Here is a 21904-nt window from a genome sequence, read left to right on the forward strand (position 1 = left end):
GTTGGAGGTTGTCTTTCTCATACACCTTCACAGTCATGTGGGCAGTGGACCCTTTTATTACAGCAAGTACAACATTGAGAAACATAATATCTTTACTATTCACAGAAAGAGGCAATGTTCTTTAGAATGCGCCAGAGGGCTGAATGGCAAAGAGGAGCCTCAAGCTACAGCATCGACACCTGCCTTCTTGGAAAAATGATTCATCTTGCTTTGTGTCTGTTCTGCATGTTGTGGAAACACACACTGACGGATTTCACATTGACTGACTTCTGCTCTCACACACACATAAGCACATAAATACAAACACACACACACACACACACCACACACACACACACACACACCACACACACACACACACACACACACACACACACACACACGCGCGCGCACACACGCACACACACACACACACACACACACGCGCGCACACACGCACACACGCACACACGCACACACAGGCACACAAACACCGTATAAACACGTCCAAACGCTGTTGCTTCAGCCACTTAATATTCCCCCAGACGATGAGTTTCACTAGGCCAGAGCACAACAAACAAACAAAGAGAGAAACACCAACAAAAAAAACAGCCCAATCTGTTTCCTCAGCTGTGGACTCTGCGTGGTGTGTGGGGTAAGGGGGATGGGGTATGGCGGAGCCAATGGACATTTGATCTGAGAGCCTGGAGGAGTGTGTGAGGAGTGTGTAAGCAGTGTGTGTGGACTGCTAATGTGTGATTTTGGGCCATCATTAGCATGCTGGAGGGCGGGCCTGAAAAACGCATCGCCAACCACCAGCGCCGCCACAGCAACCACTGATGGGGTCTGTCCAATTCCCCCCAGGCACACCCGTCAACATCTTCATCAAAACACACAAATGCACACACACGCGCGCACACACACTTCTCCTGACTGGCTCCCAGCTGCTCTCTCCCTACAGCTGTATGTGGAGAAAAACAAAACTACACCCACACGCTAACCTCAGAGTTCCTCTTCCTCTGATGGAAGCCTGTCAAAAACACCAGTCATGTCTTTCGTATCAAAGAACAGACCAGAACATATGTGACCCATTCCAGGAAGCTAGGCGTATCTCGCACATCACAACTTAACACGAGAGGCATTTAAACTTATACAAACATTTTATTAACAAAAAATGGCAGAAACTTTCAAGTGCCTTAATAACAAATGTGCATGCCATCTATAAATACAAATAAAATGGTTAAATTATGAACCTAGTTGGTTTAGCCACAGAAAAAGACAGGAACCTTCCCGTTAGCCATGATTGACTGAGATAATGGATGGGCTGGACATGCCGAGAGATAAGTTTGGATTAATCTACCATGTAGCATGCTTCTGTCTATAACATGAGCTGCTCAGTATGTGTAGATTATCCTTGCTACCACGGCTTTTTAAAAAGATATCATGAAGAACTGCAAAATTTTTGCTACTGCTCTCAATATTGCTGCCCTGAATTTAACATGCATATCAACAAAGATCCGTGGGGAATAGTTGTCATGGATTACTTTCGGGTGGACGATCATGCCATGTTGACTCTCTCTGACTCTGAAAATGAATCAGACAATGAGGAAATCCTTGATTTAGGTAAAAACATTTTAATTGAACCAGACATTGTAGAGTCTTCTGATGACAGAGATGGGGAAGAAATGGCGATCAACAGTACTGTTGTCACAGAAGAAGTTGACCAAGTTTGAAATCAGTAGAATGCCCGGTGGAAGAAGAGTATGATTGCAAATGAGGAGGGAGTCGAAAAGAGAACACAGAAGGCTGTTATATAAAACACCTGTCTCCGGATTACATCTTCAAACTAAGGGCAACCATGGCATCCATGACAGAGGGGGAGAAGCGTTCATCCATGTATATGGGCAAAAGTCTAACTACATTTTCATATATTATACGTTTCTAATTTTGTCAGAAAGTCATTTTCATTGTAAATTAAAGTGTACCTTTAGCTAGCTAGCAGACGTTAGCTGGCTGACTCGCTAGCTAACGTTACGTGTATGATCTTTGTAGTAATATTATTATTATCTCAGAAAGCCATTTACATTACTAGCTATAGTCTATAGCTAGCTAGCTAACATTGAACCTAGTTGGTTAGCTTTAGCTACCTGCAGATTCATGCATGGTACATGGTAGTACTGTATGGATTGGGATTATGGTTCATTGTTTAGACAAAAGACTAAACAAAAGACTCCACTATGCAAGTAACCATTTCACTGTACCATTTACACCTTCTACATCCTGTGCATGTGACAAATAAACTTTGATTTGATTTAATATATTGTGTGTTTACGAGATGGTAATGTGAAGAACAAAATGACCTACACCAAAGTCCGATTAGGATATAGACCAAGGACTAGATAAAGTGTATTTTACTACTACTTTCACCACTTTTAGTATTGAAAGCTTTGGTTGTTTACTACACTACCTTACTCACTCTGTTTAGCACAAGGCCTCACATGTGAACCCTTAAAGAGATTGGGTGGGGCTAAGGCTTAAGAGTGTGTGAACGATGCTGAATGGGTGTAGACAAAGAAGAGCTCTCCAGTAGGTGTACCAAAAACATTCATGGGACATTTTCTCAAAAGTGGGGTTACAAATGTATCAACTTTCAAAGCAGAATTACTTTCCCATTGTTTCTCAAATGCAGTTTATGATATAACATTTTCTAGTTCTGAGTCTCTACTTTAACAGAATTTTGCCAAATATCACTGAATCAGTCTTACCGGTTGGGTGACTAACACCAGGCTCCTCTCAGGCTCTAACACCAAGCTCCTCCCAGGATCTAACACCAGGCTCTAACACCAGGCTCCTCTCAAGCTCTAACACCAAGCTCCTCCCAGCCTCTAACACAAGGCTCTAACACCAGGCTCTAACACCAGGCTCCTCTCAGGCTCTAACACCAAGCTCCTCCCAGGCTCTAACACAAGGCTCTAACACCAGGCTCTAACACCAGGCTCCTCTCAGGCTCTAACACCAAGCTCCTCCCAGGCTCTAACACCAGGCTCTAACACCAGGCTCTAACACAAGGCTCCTCTCAGGCTCAAACACAAGGCTCCTCTCAGGCTTAAACACAAGGCTCCTCTCAGGCTCAAACACAAGGCTCCTCTCAGGCTCAAACACAAGGCTCCTCTCAGGCTCAAACACAAGGCTCCTCTCAGGCTCAAACACAAGGCTCCTCTCAGGCTCAAACACAAGGCTCTTCTCAGGCTCAAACACAAGGCTCCTCTCAGGCTCAAACACAAGGCTCCTGTCAGGCTCAAACACAAGGCTCCTGTCAGGCTCAAACACAAGGCTCATGTCAGGCTCAAACACAAGGCTCCTCTCAGGCTATAATACCAAGCTCCTCTCAGGCTATAATACCAAGCTCCTCTCAGGCTATAATACCAAGCTCCTCTCAGGCTATAATACCAAGCTCCCCTCAGGCTATAATTCCAAGCTCCTCTCAGGCTATAATACCAAGCTCCCCTCAGGCTATAATACCAAGCTCCCCTCAGGCTATAATACCAAGCTCCCCTCAGGCTATAATACCAAGCTACCCTCAGGCTATAATACCAAGCTACCCTCAGGCTATAATACCAAGCTACCCTCAGGCTATAATACCAAGCTCCCCTCAGGCTATAATACCAAGCTACCCTCAGGCTATAATACCAAGCTCCCCTCAGGCTATAATACCAAGCTCCCCTCAGGCTATAATACCAAGCTCCCCTCAGGCTATAATACCAAGCTCCCCTCAGGCTATAATACCAAGCTCCCCTCAGGCTATAATACCAAGCTACCCTCAGGCTATAATACCAAGCTACCCTCAGGCTATAATACCAAGCTCCCCTCAGGCTATAATACCAAGCTCCTCTCAGGCTGTAATACCAAGCTCCACTCAGGCTGTAATACCAGGCTCCTCTCAGGCTATAATACCAAGCTCCCCTCAGGCTATAATACCAAGCTCCACTCAGGCTCTAACACCAAGCTCCTCTCAGGCTCTAACACCAAGCTCCTCTCAGGCTATAATACCAGGCTCCTCTCAGGCTCTAATAACGAGCTCCTGTCAGGCTCTAACACCAATCTCCTGTCAGGCTCTAACATCAAGCTCCTGTCAGGCTCTAACACCAAGCTCCTGTCAGGCTCTAACACCAAGCTCCTGTCAGGCTCTAACACCAAGTTCCTCTCAGGCTCTAACACCAAGTTCCTCTCAGGCTCTAACATCAGGCTCCACTCAGGATCAGGGTTGTTTACAGTTGCCAGTCCAGTTCAGTAAGCCTTAACGAGTGCCCAATGACCTGACTGACTTATTGATCCCTCCCATGCCAAGAGGTGTAGGAGCAGGTGTACTAACATCCACCAGCTCGCAAAGAGACCTGACACCACTGGGCTAGCCTGGCCAGGTTACACATCCACTCCCACCTCCACTCCCACCTCCACCAGACGGCAGGCTCTGGAAAAGAGACTGATACTGTAGGAGGACTGACAAGCAGGACCTCATCTGGAAATAAATGGACCAGCAGGAACTGCCAGATAGATGAGTCAGGCCAAAGAGAGAGGACTGCCAAGAGCAGGGAAGTCCTTGGACTTGGAGTTCGCTGCAAATCTCTTGTATGGAGAATTGTGTGTTTTAAGTGTATGTAATACAAATCAATCAGACACTCAGGCCTGTAGAATAATAGTGAAGACATCACAACTATGACATAACACATATGGAATCATGTAGTAACCAAAAAAAGTGTTACACAAATCAAAATATATTTTAGATTTTAGATTCTTCAAAGTAGCCACCCTTTGCCTTGATGACAGCTTTGCACAAACTTGGCATTCTCTCAACCAGCTTCATGAGGTACAGTAGTCACCTGGAATGCTTTTCCAACAGTCTTGAAAGACTGTTCATACATATGTTGAGCACTTCCTTCACTCATCCCAACTCATCCCAAACCATCTCAATTGGGTTGAGGTCGGGTGATTGTGGAGGCCAGGTCATCTGATGCAGCACTCCATCACTCTCCTTCTTGGTCAAATAACCCTTACATAGCCTGGAGGTGTGTTTTTGGTAAGTGTCCTGTTGAAAAACAAATGATAGTAACACTAAGCGCAAACCAGATTGGATGGCGTATCGCTGCAGAATGCTGTGGTAGCCATGCTGGTTAAGTGTGCCTTAAATTCTAAATAAATCACAGATAGTGTCACCAGCAAAGCACCCCCCACACCATCACACCTCCTCCTCCATGCTTCACGGTGGGAACCACGCATGAGGAGATCATCCGTTCACCTACTTTGCGTCTCACAATGACACAGCGGTTGGAACCAAAAATCTCAAATTTGGACTCATCAGACCAAATTACAGATTTCCACTGGTCTAATGTCCATTGTTCATGTTTCTTGGCCCAAGAAAGTCTCTTCTTATTATTGGTGTCCTTTAGTCGTGGTTTCTTTGCAGCGAGAAACCACTGTGTGAATCAATCTCCTCTGAACAGTTGATGTTGAAGCATTTATTTGGGCTGCGATGGTAGGCCGTCATTGTAAATAAGAATTTGTTCTTAACTGACTTGCCTAGTTAAATAAAGGTAAAATTACATTTTAAAAAGGTGCAGTTAATTGCCAATTTCTGTGGCTGGTAACTCTAATGAACTTATCCTCTGCAGTCTTCCTTTCCTGTGGTGGTCCTCATGAGAGCCAATTTCATCATAGCGCTTGGTGGTTTTTGCAACTGCACTTGAAGAAACTTTAAAAGTTGATTGACCTTGATGTCTTAAAGTAATGATGGCTGTTGTTTCTCTTTGCTTATTTACATTTTAGTCATTTAGCAGACGCTCTTATCCAGAGCAACTTAGAAGGCATACATTTCATTTCATACCTTTTTTTTTTTTTTTTTTTTGTACTGGCCCCCCCCATGGGAATTGAACCCACAACCCTGGCGTTGCAAACACCATGCTCTACCAACTGAGCCACCGGGAAGGCTGTTCTTCCCATAATATGTGCTTGGTCCTATACCACACCTACCTTGTCACAACACAACTGATTGACTCAAATGCATTAAGAAGGAAAGAAATTCCACAAATGAACTTTTAACAAGGCACACCTTTTAATTGAAATGCATTCCAGGTGACTTCTACTCATGAAGCTGGTTGAGAGAATGCCAAGAGTGTGCAAAGCTGTCATCAAGGCAAAGGGTGGTACTTTGAAGAATTTCAAATATAAAATATATTTTGATTTGTTTAACACTTTTTTGGTCACCACATGATTCCATATGTGTTATTTCATAGTTTTGATGTCTTCACTATTATGCTGCAATGAAGAAAATAGTAAAATTCAGTAAAGCCCTGGAATGAGTAGGTGTGTCCAAACTTTTGACTGGTACTGTCGTGTTTCATACACACACACTCAGGCAAAGATTTTTAGCTGGCAGGCAGACATTGGAATATGTTTCTAAGTGACAAAGTGGGGGCTTTGCATAGGCACGTTTATTCTGAGACTGGAAAAAAATGCCAGGAACGTAAAATAACATTATTTCCAAACTTCAAATAATGGTTCTGTTCTGAAACAGTATGCTGTAGATCCCTTTTGTTCACGGTTCTGATTCTGTTCCTCTAAAAATGTAGTTATTTTCCAGTTTTCGGTTCTGTTCCCTGAACCGGTTTCAACCCCTGGTTTGTTATATCTGTCTGGCCTATGCTATGTCTCCCATTCTTTCGCGGTGCATTTTTGTTTGTAAAGCAAATATCTGTGATATTTGAAAGAAATATTTCATCTAATCTAAGGAAATATCTAATGTTGTGAGCATGTCTGAAGTGTGTACAGTAAGAGGCAGATGTATGCTAAATGTAAAGCTGTCAGAGGAGAGGAGGCAGCGTGCAGCTGCAGAGTTCATGGGGAACATGTTCCATTCTGATGGGGTAAACAGCCAGCTGTAGACAAAGAAAGGGTTGCCCCTGCTGTCATGTGACTCCTAAACACAACACCAACGCAACACACAGAACATCGCCCATTCATTAGCAGTTAAAGACAAACGCACTCCTCTCCAAACCGTCTCTCTCTCTGCTGAAAAACCTCCTTCAAGCCTAATTGACAGCTTGAATGGCTGCCGAAATCTGTGCTTTGTCAAGGCAATCTTTCTTTCTTTCATTTCACACTTTTATCATAACTTAGAAAGGACAGTCTGGCATAAACAAGACAGTATTGCTAAAGCATACAAAAAGCTGTACTCAGAATCTGAGGCTTCACTCAGTCTCACTGTGTCAGTGTGACAGAATTACGACAGCCATCCTGCACAGACAGATGGACGGACAGACAGACACCCAGACAAACAGATAGACAGACACACAACAGATGTGTGGCGCGACCGTAACATGCACTGTAACTTACATGGTAGGAGGCCCTCTCCTCTCTGTCCAGGGGTCTGGTGACAAACATCTTGCCGTGCACAGGGTCGATGTTGTACACGTCAATGGGAGGCTGGTCCGCCCCTGCTCCAGTGATGCTGTAGCGTATCCCTTTCTCCAGGTCCTGGTCCGAGCGGATCTGGCAGAGGGAGATAAACACGATGACATGTTGTATGAGACTTAAAGCATGGCTCAGAAGTGGTAGAGGGCAATAGTGATGCGCGGGTTGACTCATAACCCACAGTCCCAGCAGTTATATCGGCAGGGAGGATCATTAAATATTGTGTGGATGAAGGGCAGGTGGGTGGCAGGCGGGCTGAATAAAGAGAAAACAATGCATAAAAAATCTATAAATGTATCATTCTTGTGCAATTCATATCTATAGGTTACATTGAGGTTTTTCTTTCATTATTTTTATCTGGCATTAGGCAATGGGTACAAAAAAGCTTTAGGGCAAGTGTCAAACTAATTTCACGGAGGTCTGAGTGTCTGCGGGTTTTCGCTATATCCTTGTACTTGATTGATGAATTAAGGTCATTAATTAGTTAGGAGCTTCCCTCACCTGGTTGTCAAGGTTTTAATTGAAAGGGAAAACCAAAAACCTGCAGACACCCCTGCTTTAGTGCATGACTGTAGCCTAGACACGCCAAATGCACACCAATCACCAAAGGCTTTAGGGAACTTCAGTGGAAAAAGTTAACTTCGATCCACTGAGTTAAAAAGGACAATGTCAGAGTCAGGGGAGTCATGCGCCCCAAAGAACTGAGAAGGCACAAAGTACAATACCAGTCAAAAGTTTGGACACACCTACTCAGTCATTTTTACTATTTCCTACATTGTAGAATAATAGTGAAGACATCAAAACTATGAAATAACATATATGGAATCATGTAGTAACCAAAAAAGTGTTAAACAAATCAAAATATATTTTATATTTGAGATTCTTCAAAGTAGCCACTCTTTCCCTTGATGACAGCTTTCAACACTCTTGGCATTCTCTCAACCAGCTTCATGAGGGAGTCACCTGGAATGCATTTCAATTAACCTGTTATGGCTAGGGGGCAGTATTTTCAAAGCGGATAAAAAACGTACCCGATTTAATCTGATTATTACTCCTGCCCAGAAACTAGAATATGCATATAATTATTAGCTTTGGATAGAAAACACTCCAAAGTTTCTAAAACTGTTTGAATGGTGTCTGTGAGTATAACAGAACTCATTTGGCAGGCCAAAACCTGAGAAGATTCCATGCAGGAAGTGGCCTGTCTGACAATTTCTTGCCCTTCTTGATTATCTCTATCCATTACAGAGGATCTCTGCTGTTACGTGACACTTCCTACGGCTCCCATGGGCTCTCAGAAGGCGGCAAAAAGCTGAATCGTGGCTTTGCAGGCTCTGGTTGAAAAAAAGTAGCGCGTTTGGGTAGTGGCTGGTTACAGTACTGTGAGACTCAGGCGCGTGCCCGCGTCGACAGAATGCTTTGTTTTCTTTCGTCTGTTTACCTAAACGCAGATTCCCGGTCGGAATATTATCGCTTTTTTACGAGAAAAATGGCATAAAAATGTATTTTAAACAGCGGTTGACATGCTTCGAAGTACGGTAATGGAATATTTAGAAATCTTTTGTCACGAATTGCGCCATGCTCGTGACCCTTATTTACACTTCGGATAGTGTCTTGAACGCACGAACAAAACACCGCTATTTGGATATAACGATGGATTATTTTGGACCAAACCAACATTTGTTATTGAAGTAGCAGTCCTGGGAGTGCATTCTGACGAAGACAACAAAGGTAATCAAACCTTTGTAATAGTAAATCGGAGTTTGGTCAGGGCTAAACTTGGTCGGTGTCTAAATGGCTAGCCGTGATGGCTGGGCTATCTACTGAGAATATTGCGAAATGTGCTTTCACCGAAAAGCTATTTTAAAATCGGACATATCGAGTGCATAGAGGAGTTCTGTATCTATAATTCTTAAAATAATTGTTATGTTTTTTGTGAACGTTTATCATGAGTAATTTAGTAAATTCACCGGATGTTTGCGGGGGGTATGCTAGTTCTGAACGTCATCCAGCGAAAAATCATATCGCCATTAGCATAACAAAATTTAATAAAAAAAAAATAATAATAATCTAATTGTATCGTTTTATAGATACACCTCTCCTGAATCGAACCACGTTGTCCGATTTCAAAAAGTCTTTACAGCAAAAGCAAAACATTAGATTATGTTAGAGGAGTATATCGTAAAAGTAGCCACATAGCCATTTTCCGACCAACCACATGCATCACAAATAACCAAAAAACAGCTAAATGCAGCACTAACCTTTGACAATCTTCATCAGATGACACACCTAGGACATCATGTTACACAATACATGCATTCTTTTGTTCGATAAAGTTCATATTTACATATAAAAACAGCATTTTACATCGGTGCATAATGTTGACTAACTATTTTCCCTCAAATGCATCCGATGAAACAGAGCTACAATTTACTAAATTACTATTCGAAAACATTTTTTAAATGTAATATTGTCATTCTAAGATTTATAGATGAATATCTCTTGAAAGCACCTGTAATGCCAGATTTAAAATGAACTTTACTGGGTAATCATACTTTGCGATGAAAGGGGATGCGATACTCTGAAAAATAGGCTAACGTTACAGTTCAGCGCCATCTTGGAACAATCGCATATCACATCTAGTCTTGTATACTATTGTCAATAATCCCTTACCTTTGGTTGTCTTCATCAGAAAGCACTTTCCCATTTAGGTTCGTTCAAACATGTCAAACGTTGTATAACATAAATCTTCAGGGCGTTTTTCAACAAGAGAGCCAATAAGATTCGAGGGGGACGATTGCATTGTGTTTCAAAACGTTTCGAAAGGGGAGGGTAACAAGGGGCGCCGGCGTCATAATGGTGTGACCACGTGTGACCACGTTCCACAGCGTCTCATTCATTCAATTTTAACAGTAGAAGGCTCAAAACAATTTATGAAGACTGGGGACATCTAGTGGAAGCAATAGGAAGTGCTCAATGAACCATAGCTCACGGTGTGATTAATAGGCAACGTGATGAAGTTGAGTTCGCAATTCAGAATTCCATCTGTTTCCATCTGTCTCGGGGTTTTGACTGCCATATGAGTTCTGTTATACTCACAGACACCATTCAAACAGTTTTAGAAACTTTAGGGTGTTTTCTATCCACAAGTATTAATTATATGCATATCCTAGCTTCTGAGTTTGAGTAGGAGGCCATTTAAAATGGGCACAATTTTTTTTTCAAAAATCGCTTTAGCGCCCCCTATCCTAGGGGAACGCCAAGAGGTTAAACAGCATTTGACATGCTTCTAAGTACGATAATGGAATATTTTGAATTTTTTTGTCACGAAATGCGCCCGCGCGTTACCCTTCGGATAGTGACCTGAACGCACGAACAAAACGGAGCTATTTGAATATAACTATGGATTATTTGGAACCAAAACAACATTTGTTGTTGAAGTAGAAGTCCTGGGAGTGCATTCTGACGAAGAACAGCAAAGGTAATCCAATTTTTCCAATAGTAATTCTGAGTTTAGGTTGTCCCAAACTTGGTGGGTGTCAAAATAGCTAGCCGTGATGGCCGAGCTATGTACTCAGAATATTGTAAAATGTGCTTTTGCCGAAAAGCTATTTTAAAATCTGACACCGCGATTCCATAAAGGAGTTCTGTATCTATAATTCTTTAAATAATTGTTATGTATTTTGTGAACGTTTATCATGAGTAATTTAGTAAATTCACCGGAAGTTTTCGGTGGGTATGCTAGTTCTGAACATCACATGCTAATGTAAAAAGCTGCCTTTTGATATAAATATAAACTTGATTGAACAAAACATGCATGTATTGTATAACATAATGTCCTAGGAGTGTCATCTGATGAAGATCATCAAAGGTTAGTGCTGCATTTAGCTGTGGTTTGGGTTTATGTGACATATATGCTTGCTTGGAAAATGGCTGTGTGATTATTTGTGTCTATGTACTCTCCTAACATAATCTAATATTTTGCTTTCGCTGTAAAGCCTTTTTGAAATCGGACAATGTGGTTAGATTAACGAGAGTCTTATCTTTAAAATGGTGTAAAATAGTTGATTGTTTGAGAAAATTGAATTGTGGTATTTTAGTTGGTTTTGTATTTCGCGCCGTGCGATGCCATTGGCTGTTGGCTAAGGGTTCCGCAGGCGGAACGTCTGTCCTCAACAGGTTTTAACCTGTCTGGGCTAGGGGCAGTATTTTCACGGCCGGATGAAAAACGTACACAATTTAAACAGGTTACTACTCTGGCCCAGAAACTAGAACATGCATAGTATTAGTAGATTTGGATAGAAAACACACTGAAGTTTCTAAAACTGTTTGAATGGTGTCTCTGAGTATAACAGAACTCATATGGCAGGCAGAAACCTGAGAAAAAGTCAACCAGGAAGTGGAGGATCTGAGAATTGTAGTTCTTCTACCTACTCCCTTTCAAAACTACAGTATCTGTGGGGTTACGTTGCACTTCCTAAGGCTTCCATTGGCTGTCTAAAGCTTTCAGAAAGTGGTTTGAGCCTTCTCCTGTCACTGGGCAGATAATAAGAGCTCAGTTACTGAGTGGTCTGCCTGGCAACAAAAGGATTGGATATGCGCGGTCACGCGAGCACGCCGCTCCTTCTTTTTCTCCTTGAATGAATACGCTATTGTCAGGTTGGAATATTATCGCAATTTTATGTTAAAAATACCATAAAGACATGTTTCTAAGTACGGTAATGGAACATTTTGACTTTTCGTCTCTGGTTCTGCGCTCGCGTGTTATGCCTTTGGATAAGTGATCTGTACGCATGAACAAAACGAAGGTATTTGGACATAAATATGGATTATTTCGAACAAAAACAACATTTCTTGTGGAAGTAGCAGTCCTGGGAGTGCATTCTGACGAAGATTAGCAAAGGTAAGAGAATATTTCTAATACTAATTCTGAGTTTAGGTTGCCCCGAACTTGGCGGGTGTCTGTATAGCTCACCGTGATGGCTGAGCTATGTACTCAGAATATTGAAAAATGTGCTTTCTCCGTAAAGCTATTTTAAAATCTGACACAGCAGTTGCATCCAGGGGTAGTCTATCTATAATTCTTTAAATAATTGCTATATATTTTGTCAACATTTATGATGAGTATTTTTGTAAATTGATGTGCACATTCACCGGGCGTTTTGGTGGGAATACATTTTCTGAACATCACGCGCCAATGTAAAATCCTGTTTTTGGATATAAATATGAACTTGATTGAACAAAACATACATGTATTGTGTAACATAATGTCCTAGGAGTGTCATCTGATGAAGATCGTCAAAGGTTAGTGCTTCATTTAGCTGTGTTTTGGATTTTATTGACACATGTCCTTGCTTGGAAAATGGCTGTGTGATTATTTTTGTATATGTACTCTGCTAACATAATCTAATGTTTTGCTTTCGCTTTTTGAAATCGGACAATGTGGTTACATCAAGGAGAAGTGTATCTTTAAAATGGTGTAAAATGCACTGTCCACTATACAGTAGCTATTACTGTGAAAAATGCCATGCCATTGTTTGAGGAGAGCACCTAACAACTGTCACGCCCTGACTGTAGAGATCCTTATTATTCTCTATGTTTGGTTAGTTCAGGGTGTGACTCGGGTGGTAAAATCTATGTTTTCTGTTTCTTTGTTTTTGGGCCGAGTGTATCTCCCAATCATAGGAAGCTATCTATCATTGACTCTGATTGGGAATCATACTTAGTCAGCCTGTTTTCTTACTGTGTTTGTGGGAGGTTGTTTTCTGTTTAGCCTCTGTTGCCTGACAGAACTGTACATTTTTGTTATTTTGTTTGAGTGTGTTGTGATAATAAAGAATCATGAGCACTTACCACGCTGCGCTTTGGTCCACGTCTCCTTCAGACGACCGTTACAGAACCTCCCACCAAAAACGGACCAAGCAGCGTGGCCAGGAGAGTTGGACATGGGAGGAGATCCTGGACGGCAAAGGGCCCTGGACGCGGATTGGGGAATATCGCCATCCAAGGGAGGAGATAGAGGCAGCAAAGGAGGAACGGCGACGCTACGAGGAACTAGCACGGCAACAACGGAAGCCCGAGAGGCAGCTCCAAAAAATTATTTTGGCGGAGTCAGGGTTGAAACCTGAGCCAACTCCCCGTGCTTACCGTGGGGAGCGTGTGACTAGTCTATGCGGTGATGCGCACCGGAGATACGGTGCGCATTCACAGCCTGGTGCGCTCGTTGCCTGCTTCCCGCATTTGACGGGCTAAAGTGAGCATTCAGCCAGGACGGATTGGGCCGGCTCAGCACTCCAGGTCTCCGGTGCATCTCCTTGGTCCAGGATATCCTGCGCCAGCTTTACGCACTGTGTCGCCAGTGCGCCTTCACAGCCCAGTTCGTCCTGTGCCAGCGCCATGCACTAAGTGAGCATCCAGCTAAGACGAGTTGTGCCAGCCCTATGCTCCAGACCTCCAGTGTGCCTCCACGGCCCAGTATATTCTGCGGCAGCTCTACGCACTGTGTCGCCAGTGCGCCTTCACAGCCCAGTTCGTCCTGTGCCAGCGCCCCGCACTAAGTGAGCATCCAGCCAGGACGGGTTGTGCCAGCCCTACGCTCCAGACCTCCAGTGCGCCTCCATGGCCCAGTATATCCTGTGCCAGCACCGCGCACCCAGTCTCCAGTGCGTCTCTCCAGCCTGGTACGCCCTGTGCCTGCTCCACGCACCCGGCCTCCACTGCGTCTCCCCAGTCCGGTGAGACCTGTTCCGGCACGTACGAAGCATCCAATGATGATCCATGGCACGAAGCCTCCAGTGATGATCCATGGCACAAAGCCTCCAGTGATGATCCATGGCCCGGAGCCTGTAGTGATGATCCATGGCACGAAGCCTCCAGTGATAATCCATGGCCCGGAGCCTCCAGTGATAATCCATGGCACGGAGCCTCCAGTGATAATCCATGGCACGGAGCCTCCAGTGATAATCCATGGCACGGAGCCTCCAGTGAGAATCCATGGCACAAAGCCTATAGTGATGATCCATGGCAGGAAGCCTCCAGTGATGATCCATGGCCCGGAGCCTCCAGTGATGATCCATGGCCCGGAGCCTCCAGTGATGATCCATGGCACGGAGCCTCCAGTGATGATCCATGGCCCGAAGCCTCCAGTGATGATCCATGGCCCGGAGCCTCCAGTGATGATCCATGGCCCGGAGCCTCCAGTGATGATCCATGGCCCGGAGCCTCCAGTGATGATCCATGGCCCGGAGCCTCCAGTGATGATCCATGGCGCAGAGCCTGCAGCGACGGTCCCCGGTCCGGAGCCTCCAGCGACCGTCCCCCGTCCAGAGCCTCCAGCGGGGGTCCCCAGTCCGGAGCCTCCAGCGGGGTCCCCAGTCCGGAGCCTCCAGTGGGGGTCTCCAGTCCGGAGCCTCCAGCGGGGGTTCCCAGTCCGGAGCCTCCGGCGATGCTCTACGGTCCGGTTCCTCTGGCAACGATCCAGGGTCTGGAGCCTCCGGCGACGATCCACAGTCCGGTTTCACGAAAGTGGGGGGAGCCCCAAGCGGAGGGGGATCTGCCTCCCACACCGGAGCCTCCACCAAGTGGAGATGCCCACCCGGACCCTCCCCTATAGGTTCAGGTTTGCGGCTGGAGTCCGCACCTTTGGGGGGGGGGGGGGGGGTACTGTCACGCCCTGACCGTAGAGATCCTTATTATTCTCTGTTTGGTTAGGTCAGGGTGTGACTCGGGTGGGAAAATCTATGTTTTTCCCAATCTATGTTTTTCCGACCCGAGTCACACCCTTTTTCCCACCCGAGTCACAAAATATCTTTGTTTTTGGGCCGAGTGTGGTTCCCAATCAGAGGCAGCTGTCTATCGTTGTTTCTGATTGGGAATAATACTTAAGCAGCCTGTTTTCTTCCTGTGTTTGTGGGAGGTTGTTTTCTGTTTAGCCTCTGTTGCCTGACAGAACTGTACGTTTTCGTTTTTCCCCTTTTGTTATTTTGTTTGAGTGTGTTGTGATAAAGAATCATGAGCACTTACCACGCTGCGCTTTGGTCCACTTCTCCTTCAGACGGCCGTTACAACAACAAAACACTTTTTTTCACCGCAATAGTTTGATAAATTCACCTCTGAAGGTGAAATGTGTACTTACTTTCTGAAATCTTGCTCTGATTTATCATCCAAAGGGTCCCAGAGATAACATGAAGTGTTTTTTTGTTAGATAAAATCCTTTTTCATATCCTAAAAAGGTCCACATAGCATGCACGATCGATTTTGTATTTCCACTCGTTCAATTTGCAAAGAAAGGAATCTGTTCAAATCTAACCCTAAACGTTGTTTCAACCAGTCAAATCACGTTCGTATTTATTCCTCAGAGATCATAGAACGTAATCAGACTTCACTATATCATTAGGGGTGTAGTATATCCTATAGGACACCAAATTTGGTCAAGAGCGACGCCTTCATGGCACGCCGATGATGCAGACACTCTTCACTTGATCGACTGTAACTTTGTCAAATAACCACCAATCGTGGTCAAACTAAGCTAGCTAGATAGCCAATGAGCTGGGCTTTACGGGAGTATCGGGAAACCTGCTAACCTTGTGTGACAGCAAGCCTTTTCCTTTTGGACAAAAATTATAAGAATATGGAGAGCTATGAAGTTATGAGAACTGGGTGTTTTGCAAATGTTGAACTTATAATATGGCTACTAATACTGGAAAAGCTAAATCAAAGTCCAAGTATACAGATTTGATGATATTCTTGCAGAAAAATGTAATGTGAATGTAAATGTCTCCTTCACGATTTGCCCAAATGTACCTGGGTGACTTCACACTAAATGTAGTTTGCTCATACTTCAAGTTATCCATCTGAAACTTTGCACATACACTGCTGCCATCTTGTGGACACCATCGGAATTACAACCAGCGTGATGGCTTGGGACCTTTCTGTTGCATTTCAAAGATGGTGGTTGAAAACAAACGGTTGTTTTTTTCTTTGTATTTTCTTCTACCAGATCTATTGTGTTATATTCTCTGACATTCAATTCACATTTCCACAAACTTCAACGTCTTTCCTATCAAATGGTACCAAGAATATGCTTCAGGGCCTGAGCTACAGGCAGTTAGATTTGGGTATGTCATTTTAGGCGGAAATTGAAAGAAAAGGGGCTATCCCTAAGAAGAACCTACATATTCTTCTCTGCATCTCTACTAAAATCTTGGTAAAAGATTGAAAGGAATGTGAGTCGTTTTCAGTACATTTAATTATTTCTTGTTTTTCTAATTTCTACCAACCTTGCCAGCAGGCCTGCCAGCTAAGATAGTTAGCTAGCTAGCTACTCTAACTTGATTGATAGCTGGTAGCTAGTTATGAAGTTGGGAAATGGGGAACCTATCTGGGCTAGCTAAAGCCAACTTAATAAAATTGCTAAGTGGCTAGTATAGGGCAGGTGCCCCTGTGCCCCCAATGGGCATGACGCCTCTGGTCAGAGTTTAATTCAATAAGAGAAAAGCTGTTAAATTGAGAATTAAAAAGAGAAGGGAGGGCCAGAACAATAATGTTTGGGAAAGATTTGGGGAAGTGGTAAAAGAGGATGATAACAGTGCCGGCTATGCATACTACTCTGAATCCCACTGCTGACTTGCCTCTGAAGCTAATGCAGGGTTGGTCCTGGTCGATCCCTGGATGGTAGACCAGCTGCTGCTGGAAGTGGTGTTGGAAGGCCATATAGGGGGCATTCTTCCCCCTGGTCTAAGGAGATACCAATGTCCCAGAGCAGTGAAGGGGACATTGCCCTGAGTAAGCTGCCATCTTTCAGATGACTCTCCGGTGTCCTGGCTAAATTCCCAATCTGGCCACCTAATCATCCCCAGTTTCCAATTGGCTCATTCATCCCCTTTCCTCCCTGTAACTCTTCCCCAGGTCGTCGCTGTAAAAGAGTACACTATATATGCGATAGTATGTGGACACCTCTATGAGTGGATTCGGCTATTTCAGCCACACCCATTGCTGAAAGGTGTATTAAATCGAGCACATAGCCATGCAATCTACATAGACAAACATTCGCAGTAGAAATGGCCTTACTGAAAGCTCAGTGACTTTCAATGTGGCACCATCATAGAATGGCACATTTCCAACAAGTCAGTTCATCAAATGTCTGCCCTGCTAGAGCTGACCCAGTAAACTGTAAGTGCTGTTATTGTGAAGTAGAAACATCTAGGAGCAACAACAGCTCAGCCGCGAAGTGGTAGGCCACACAAGCTCACAGACCAGGACCGCCGAGTGCTGAAGCACGTAGTGCATAAAAATCATCTGTCCTCAGTTGCAACACTCACTACCAAGTTCCAAACTGCATTTGAAAGCATCATCAGCACAATAACTGTTGGTCGGGAGCTTCATGAAATGGGTTTCCACGGCCGAGCAACTGCACACAAATCAAATCAAATTGTATTGGTCACATACACTTGTTTAACAGCTGTTATTGCAGGTGTATCGAAATGCTTGTGTTTCTAGCTCCAACAGTGCATTAATATCTAACAAGTAATATCTAACAATTCCACAACAGTACACACAATACACACAAATCTAAAGGAATGGAATTAAGAATATATAAATATTTGGACGAGCAACGTCAGAGCAACATACTAAGATACAGTAGAATAGAATACACTATACACACATTATTAAAGTGGCCAATGATTTCATGTCTATGTATACAGGGCAGCAGCCTCTAATGTGCGAGTGATGGCTATTAAACAGTCTGACAGATTTGAGATAGAAGCTGTTTTCAGTCTCTCGGCCCCAGCTTTGATGCACCTGTACTGACCTCGCCTTCTGGATGATAGCGGCGTGAACGGGCAGTTTCTCGGGTGGTTGTTGGCCTTGATTATCTTTTTGGCCTTCTTGTGACATCGGGTGCTGTAGGTGTCCTGGATGGCAAGTACTTTGCCCCCGGTGATGCGTTGGGCTGACCACAACACCCTCTGGAGAGCCCTGCGGTTGCAGGCGGTGTAGTTGCCATACCAGGATGCTCTCAATTCTGCATCTGTAAAAGTTTGTGAGGGTTTTATGTGCCAAGCCACATTTCTTCAGCCTCCTGAGGTTGAAGAGACACTGTTGTGCCTCCTTCACCACACTGTCTGTGTGGGTGGACCATTTCAGTTTGTTAGTTATGTGTATGCTGAGGTACTTGAAGCTTTCCACCTTCTCCACTGCGCTTCTGTGGATAGGCGGGTGTTCCCTCTGCTGATTCCTGAAGTCCACGATCAGCTCCTTTCTTTTGTTGACATTGGATGAGAGGTTATTTTCCTCGCATCACACTCCCAGAGCCCTCACCTCCTCCCTGTAGACTGTCTCGTCATTGATGGTAATCAGGCCTACTACTGTTGTGTTCTCTGCAAACTTAATGATTGCAATGGAGGTGTGCATGGCCACGCAGTCATGGGTGAACAGGGAGTACAGGAGGGGGCTGAGCATGCACCCTTGTGGGGCCCCAGTGTTGAGGATCAGTGAAGTGGAGGTGTTGTTTCCTACCTTCATCACCTGAGGGCAGCCAGTCAGGAAGTCCAGGACTCAGTTGCACAGGGTGGGGTTCAGACCCAGGGCCTCGAGCTAAATGATGAGCTTGGAGTGTACTATGCTGTTCATTAAGCTATAGTCAATGAACAGCATTCTTACATAGGTATCCCTCTTGTCCAGATGGGATAGGGCAGTGTGCAGTGCAATGGCGATTGCATTGTCTGTGGATCTATTGGGGCGGTAAGCAAATTGAAGTGGGTCTAGGATGTCAGGTAAGGTAGAGGTGATGATCCTTGACTAGTCTCTCACAGCACTTCATGATGACAGAAGTGAGTGCTTTGGGGCGATAGTAATTTACTTCAGTTACCTTTGCTTTCTTGGGTACAGGAACAATGGTGGACATCTTGGGGACAGCAGACTTGGACAGGGAGATATTTAATATGTCCATAAACACTCCAGCCAGCTGTTCTGCACATGCTCTGAGGACGCGGCTAGGGATCCTGTCTGGGCCGGCAGCCTTGCGAGGGTTAACACGCTTAAATGTCTTACTCATGTTGGCCACGGAGAAGGAGAGCCAACAGTCGTTAGTAGCGGGCTGCTTCGGTGGCACTGTGTTATCCTCAAAGTGGGCGAAGAAGGTGTTTAGCTTGTCCGGAAGTAAGATGTCGGTATCCTGGTTTTCCCTTTGTAGTCTGTGATTGTCTGCCACATACGTCTTGTGTCTGAGCCGTTGAATTGAGACTCCACTTTGTCTCTGTACTGATGTTTTGCCTGTTTCATTGCCTTATGGAGGGAATAACTACACTGGTTGTATTCGGCCATATTCCCAGTCACCTTGCCATGGTTAAATGCGATGGTTCTCGCTTTCAGTTTTGGGCGAATGCTGCCATATATCCACTGTTTCTGGTAAGGGTAGGTTTTAATAGTCACAGTGGGTTCAACATCTCCTATACACTTCCTGACAAACTCAGTCCCTGTATCAGTGTACTCATCAATGTTATTCTCGGAGGCTACCCGGAACATATCCCAGTCCGCGTGATCAAAACTATCTTGAAGCATGGATTCCGATTATTCAGACCAGCGTTGAATAGTCCTTAGCACGGGTACTTCCTGTTTTCCGTCTACAGGAAGGGAGGAGCAAAATAGAGACATCATCAGATTGGCCGAAGGGAGGTTGGGGGAGGGCCTTGTAGCCATCCCGGAAGTTGGAGTAGCAGTGGTCGAGTGTTTTAGCAGCGCAAGTACTACAGTCAATGTGTTGATAGAATTCGGTAGCATTTTCCTCAAATTTGCTTTGTTAATATCCCCAGCTACAATAAATGTGGCCTCAGGATATGTTGTTTCCAGTTTGCATAACGTCCAGTGAAGTTCTTTGAGTGCCGTCGTGGTATCGGCTTGAGGGGGAATATACACGGCTGTAACTATAACCGAAGAGAATTCTCTTGGGAGGTGTTATGGTCTGCAATTGATTGTGAAGTATTCTAGGTCTGGTGAACAAAAGGACTTGAGTTCCTGTATGTTATCACAATCACAACGTGAGTAGTTAATCATGAAACATACACCCCTGCCCTTCTTCCCGGAGAGATATTTATTCCTGCCTGCACGATGAACTGAGAACCCAACTGGCTGTACGGACTCAGACAGTATATCCCGAGAGAGCCATGTTTCCGTGAAATAGAGATGTTACAATCTCTGATGTCTCTCTGGAAGGAAATCCTCACCCTGAGCTCGTCAACTTTATTATCCAGAGACTGAACATTAGCAAGTAATATACTCGGAAGCGGTGGGTGGAGTGCTCGCCTCCTGAGTCGGACTAGAAGTCCACTCTGAATAACTCTTCTCCGCCGGCGGTGTTTTGGATCAGCCTCTGGAATCAGTTCAATTGCCCTGGGGGGTATGAACAAAGGATCTGATTCTGGAAAGTCGTATTCCTGGTCGTAATATTGGTGATTTACCGTCGCTCTGATATCCCAAACATTCTTCCCGGGCTGTATGTAATAACACAAAAAATATTCTGGGCTAATAATGTAAGAAATAACACATAAAACAACAAAATACTGCAAAGTTGCCTAGGAACTAGAAGCACGGCTGCCCTATCTGTCGGCACCATCTTATCAAGCCTAAGATCCCCATGCGCAATGCCAAGCATCAGCTAGGGTAGTGTAAAGCTCGCCGCCATAGGACTCACGCTTCACCATCTGGCAGTCTGACGGACAAATCTGTGTTTGGTGGAAGCCAGATGAAAGCTACCTGCCCCTATGCATAGTATCAACTGTAAAGTTTGGTGGAGGAGGAATAATGGTCTGGGGCTGTTTTTCATGGTTCGAGCTAGGCCCCTTAGTTCCAGTGAAGGGAAATCTTAACTCTAAAGTATACAATTACATTCTAGACGATTCTATGCTTCCAACTTTGTGGAAACAGTTTGGGGAAGGCCCTTTCCTGTTTCAGCATGACAATGCCCCCGTGCACAAAGAGAGGTCCATACATAAATGGTTTGTCGAGATCGGTGTGGAGGAACTTGACTGGCCTGCACAAAACCCTGATCTCAACCCCATCGAACACCTTTGGGATGAATTGGAACGCCGACTTCGAGCCAGGCCTAATTGCCCAACATCAGTGTCTGACCTCATTAATGCACTTGTGGCTGAATAGAAGCAAGTCCCCACAGCAATGTTTCAACATTTAGTGGAAAGCCTTCCCAGAATAGTGGAGGCTGTTATAGCAGCGAATGGTGGACCAACTTCATTTAATGCCCATGATTTTGGAATGAGATGTTCGACGAGGAGGGGGTCCACATACTTTTGGTAATGTAGTGTATGTTCTCAGTCAATTTACCTGGTAAAGTAAGGGTAAATAAATCAAATGTAATGTGCAATGATTGAGGCGCTATACAAATTAGATAGTCACAAGACTGGGACTTCAAATATGGCACGTCAAGGGAACTGTACTGTGCAGA

At 44.4% G+C, this 21904-nt stretch overlaps 1 protein-coding gene across 2 annotated transcripts in view; it reads right to left on the bottom strand.

Moving 5' to 3' along the window:
- The window catches only part of LOC106565798 (cadherin-4-like), a 381738-nt gene that overhangs the window by 46795 nt on the left and 313039 nt on the right, over positions 1 to 21904 (bottom strand). For both annotated transcript variants that reach the window (XM_014133344.3, XM_014133343.3), the window contains exon 6: positions 7369 to 7524. In XM_014133344.3, the coding sequence (XP_013988819.3) occupies positions 7369 to 7524 (156 nt within the window). The remainder of the gene's footprint in view (positions 1 to 7368; positions 7525 to 21904) is intronic.

This window comes from Salmo salar, chromosome 12 (genome assembly GCF_965601325.2).
Source record: "Salmo salar chromosome 12, fSalSal1, whole genome shotgun sequence".
NCBI classification, from domain to species: domain Eukaryota; kingdom Metazoa; phylum Chordata; class Actinopteri; order Salmoniformes; family Salmonidae; genus Salmo; species Salmo salar.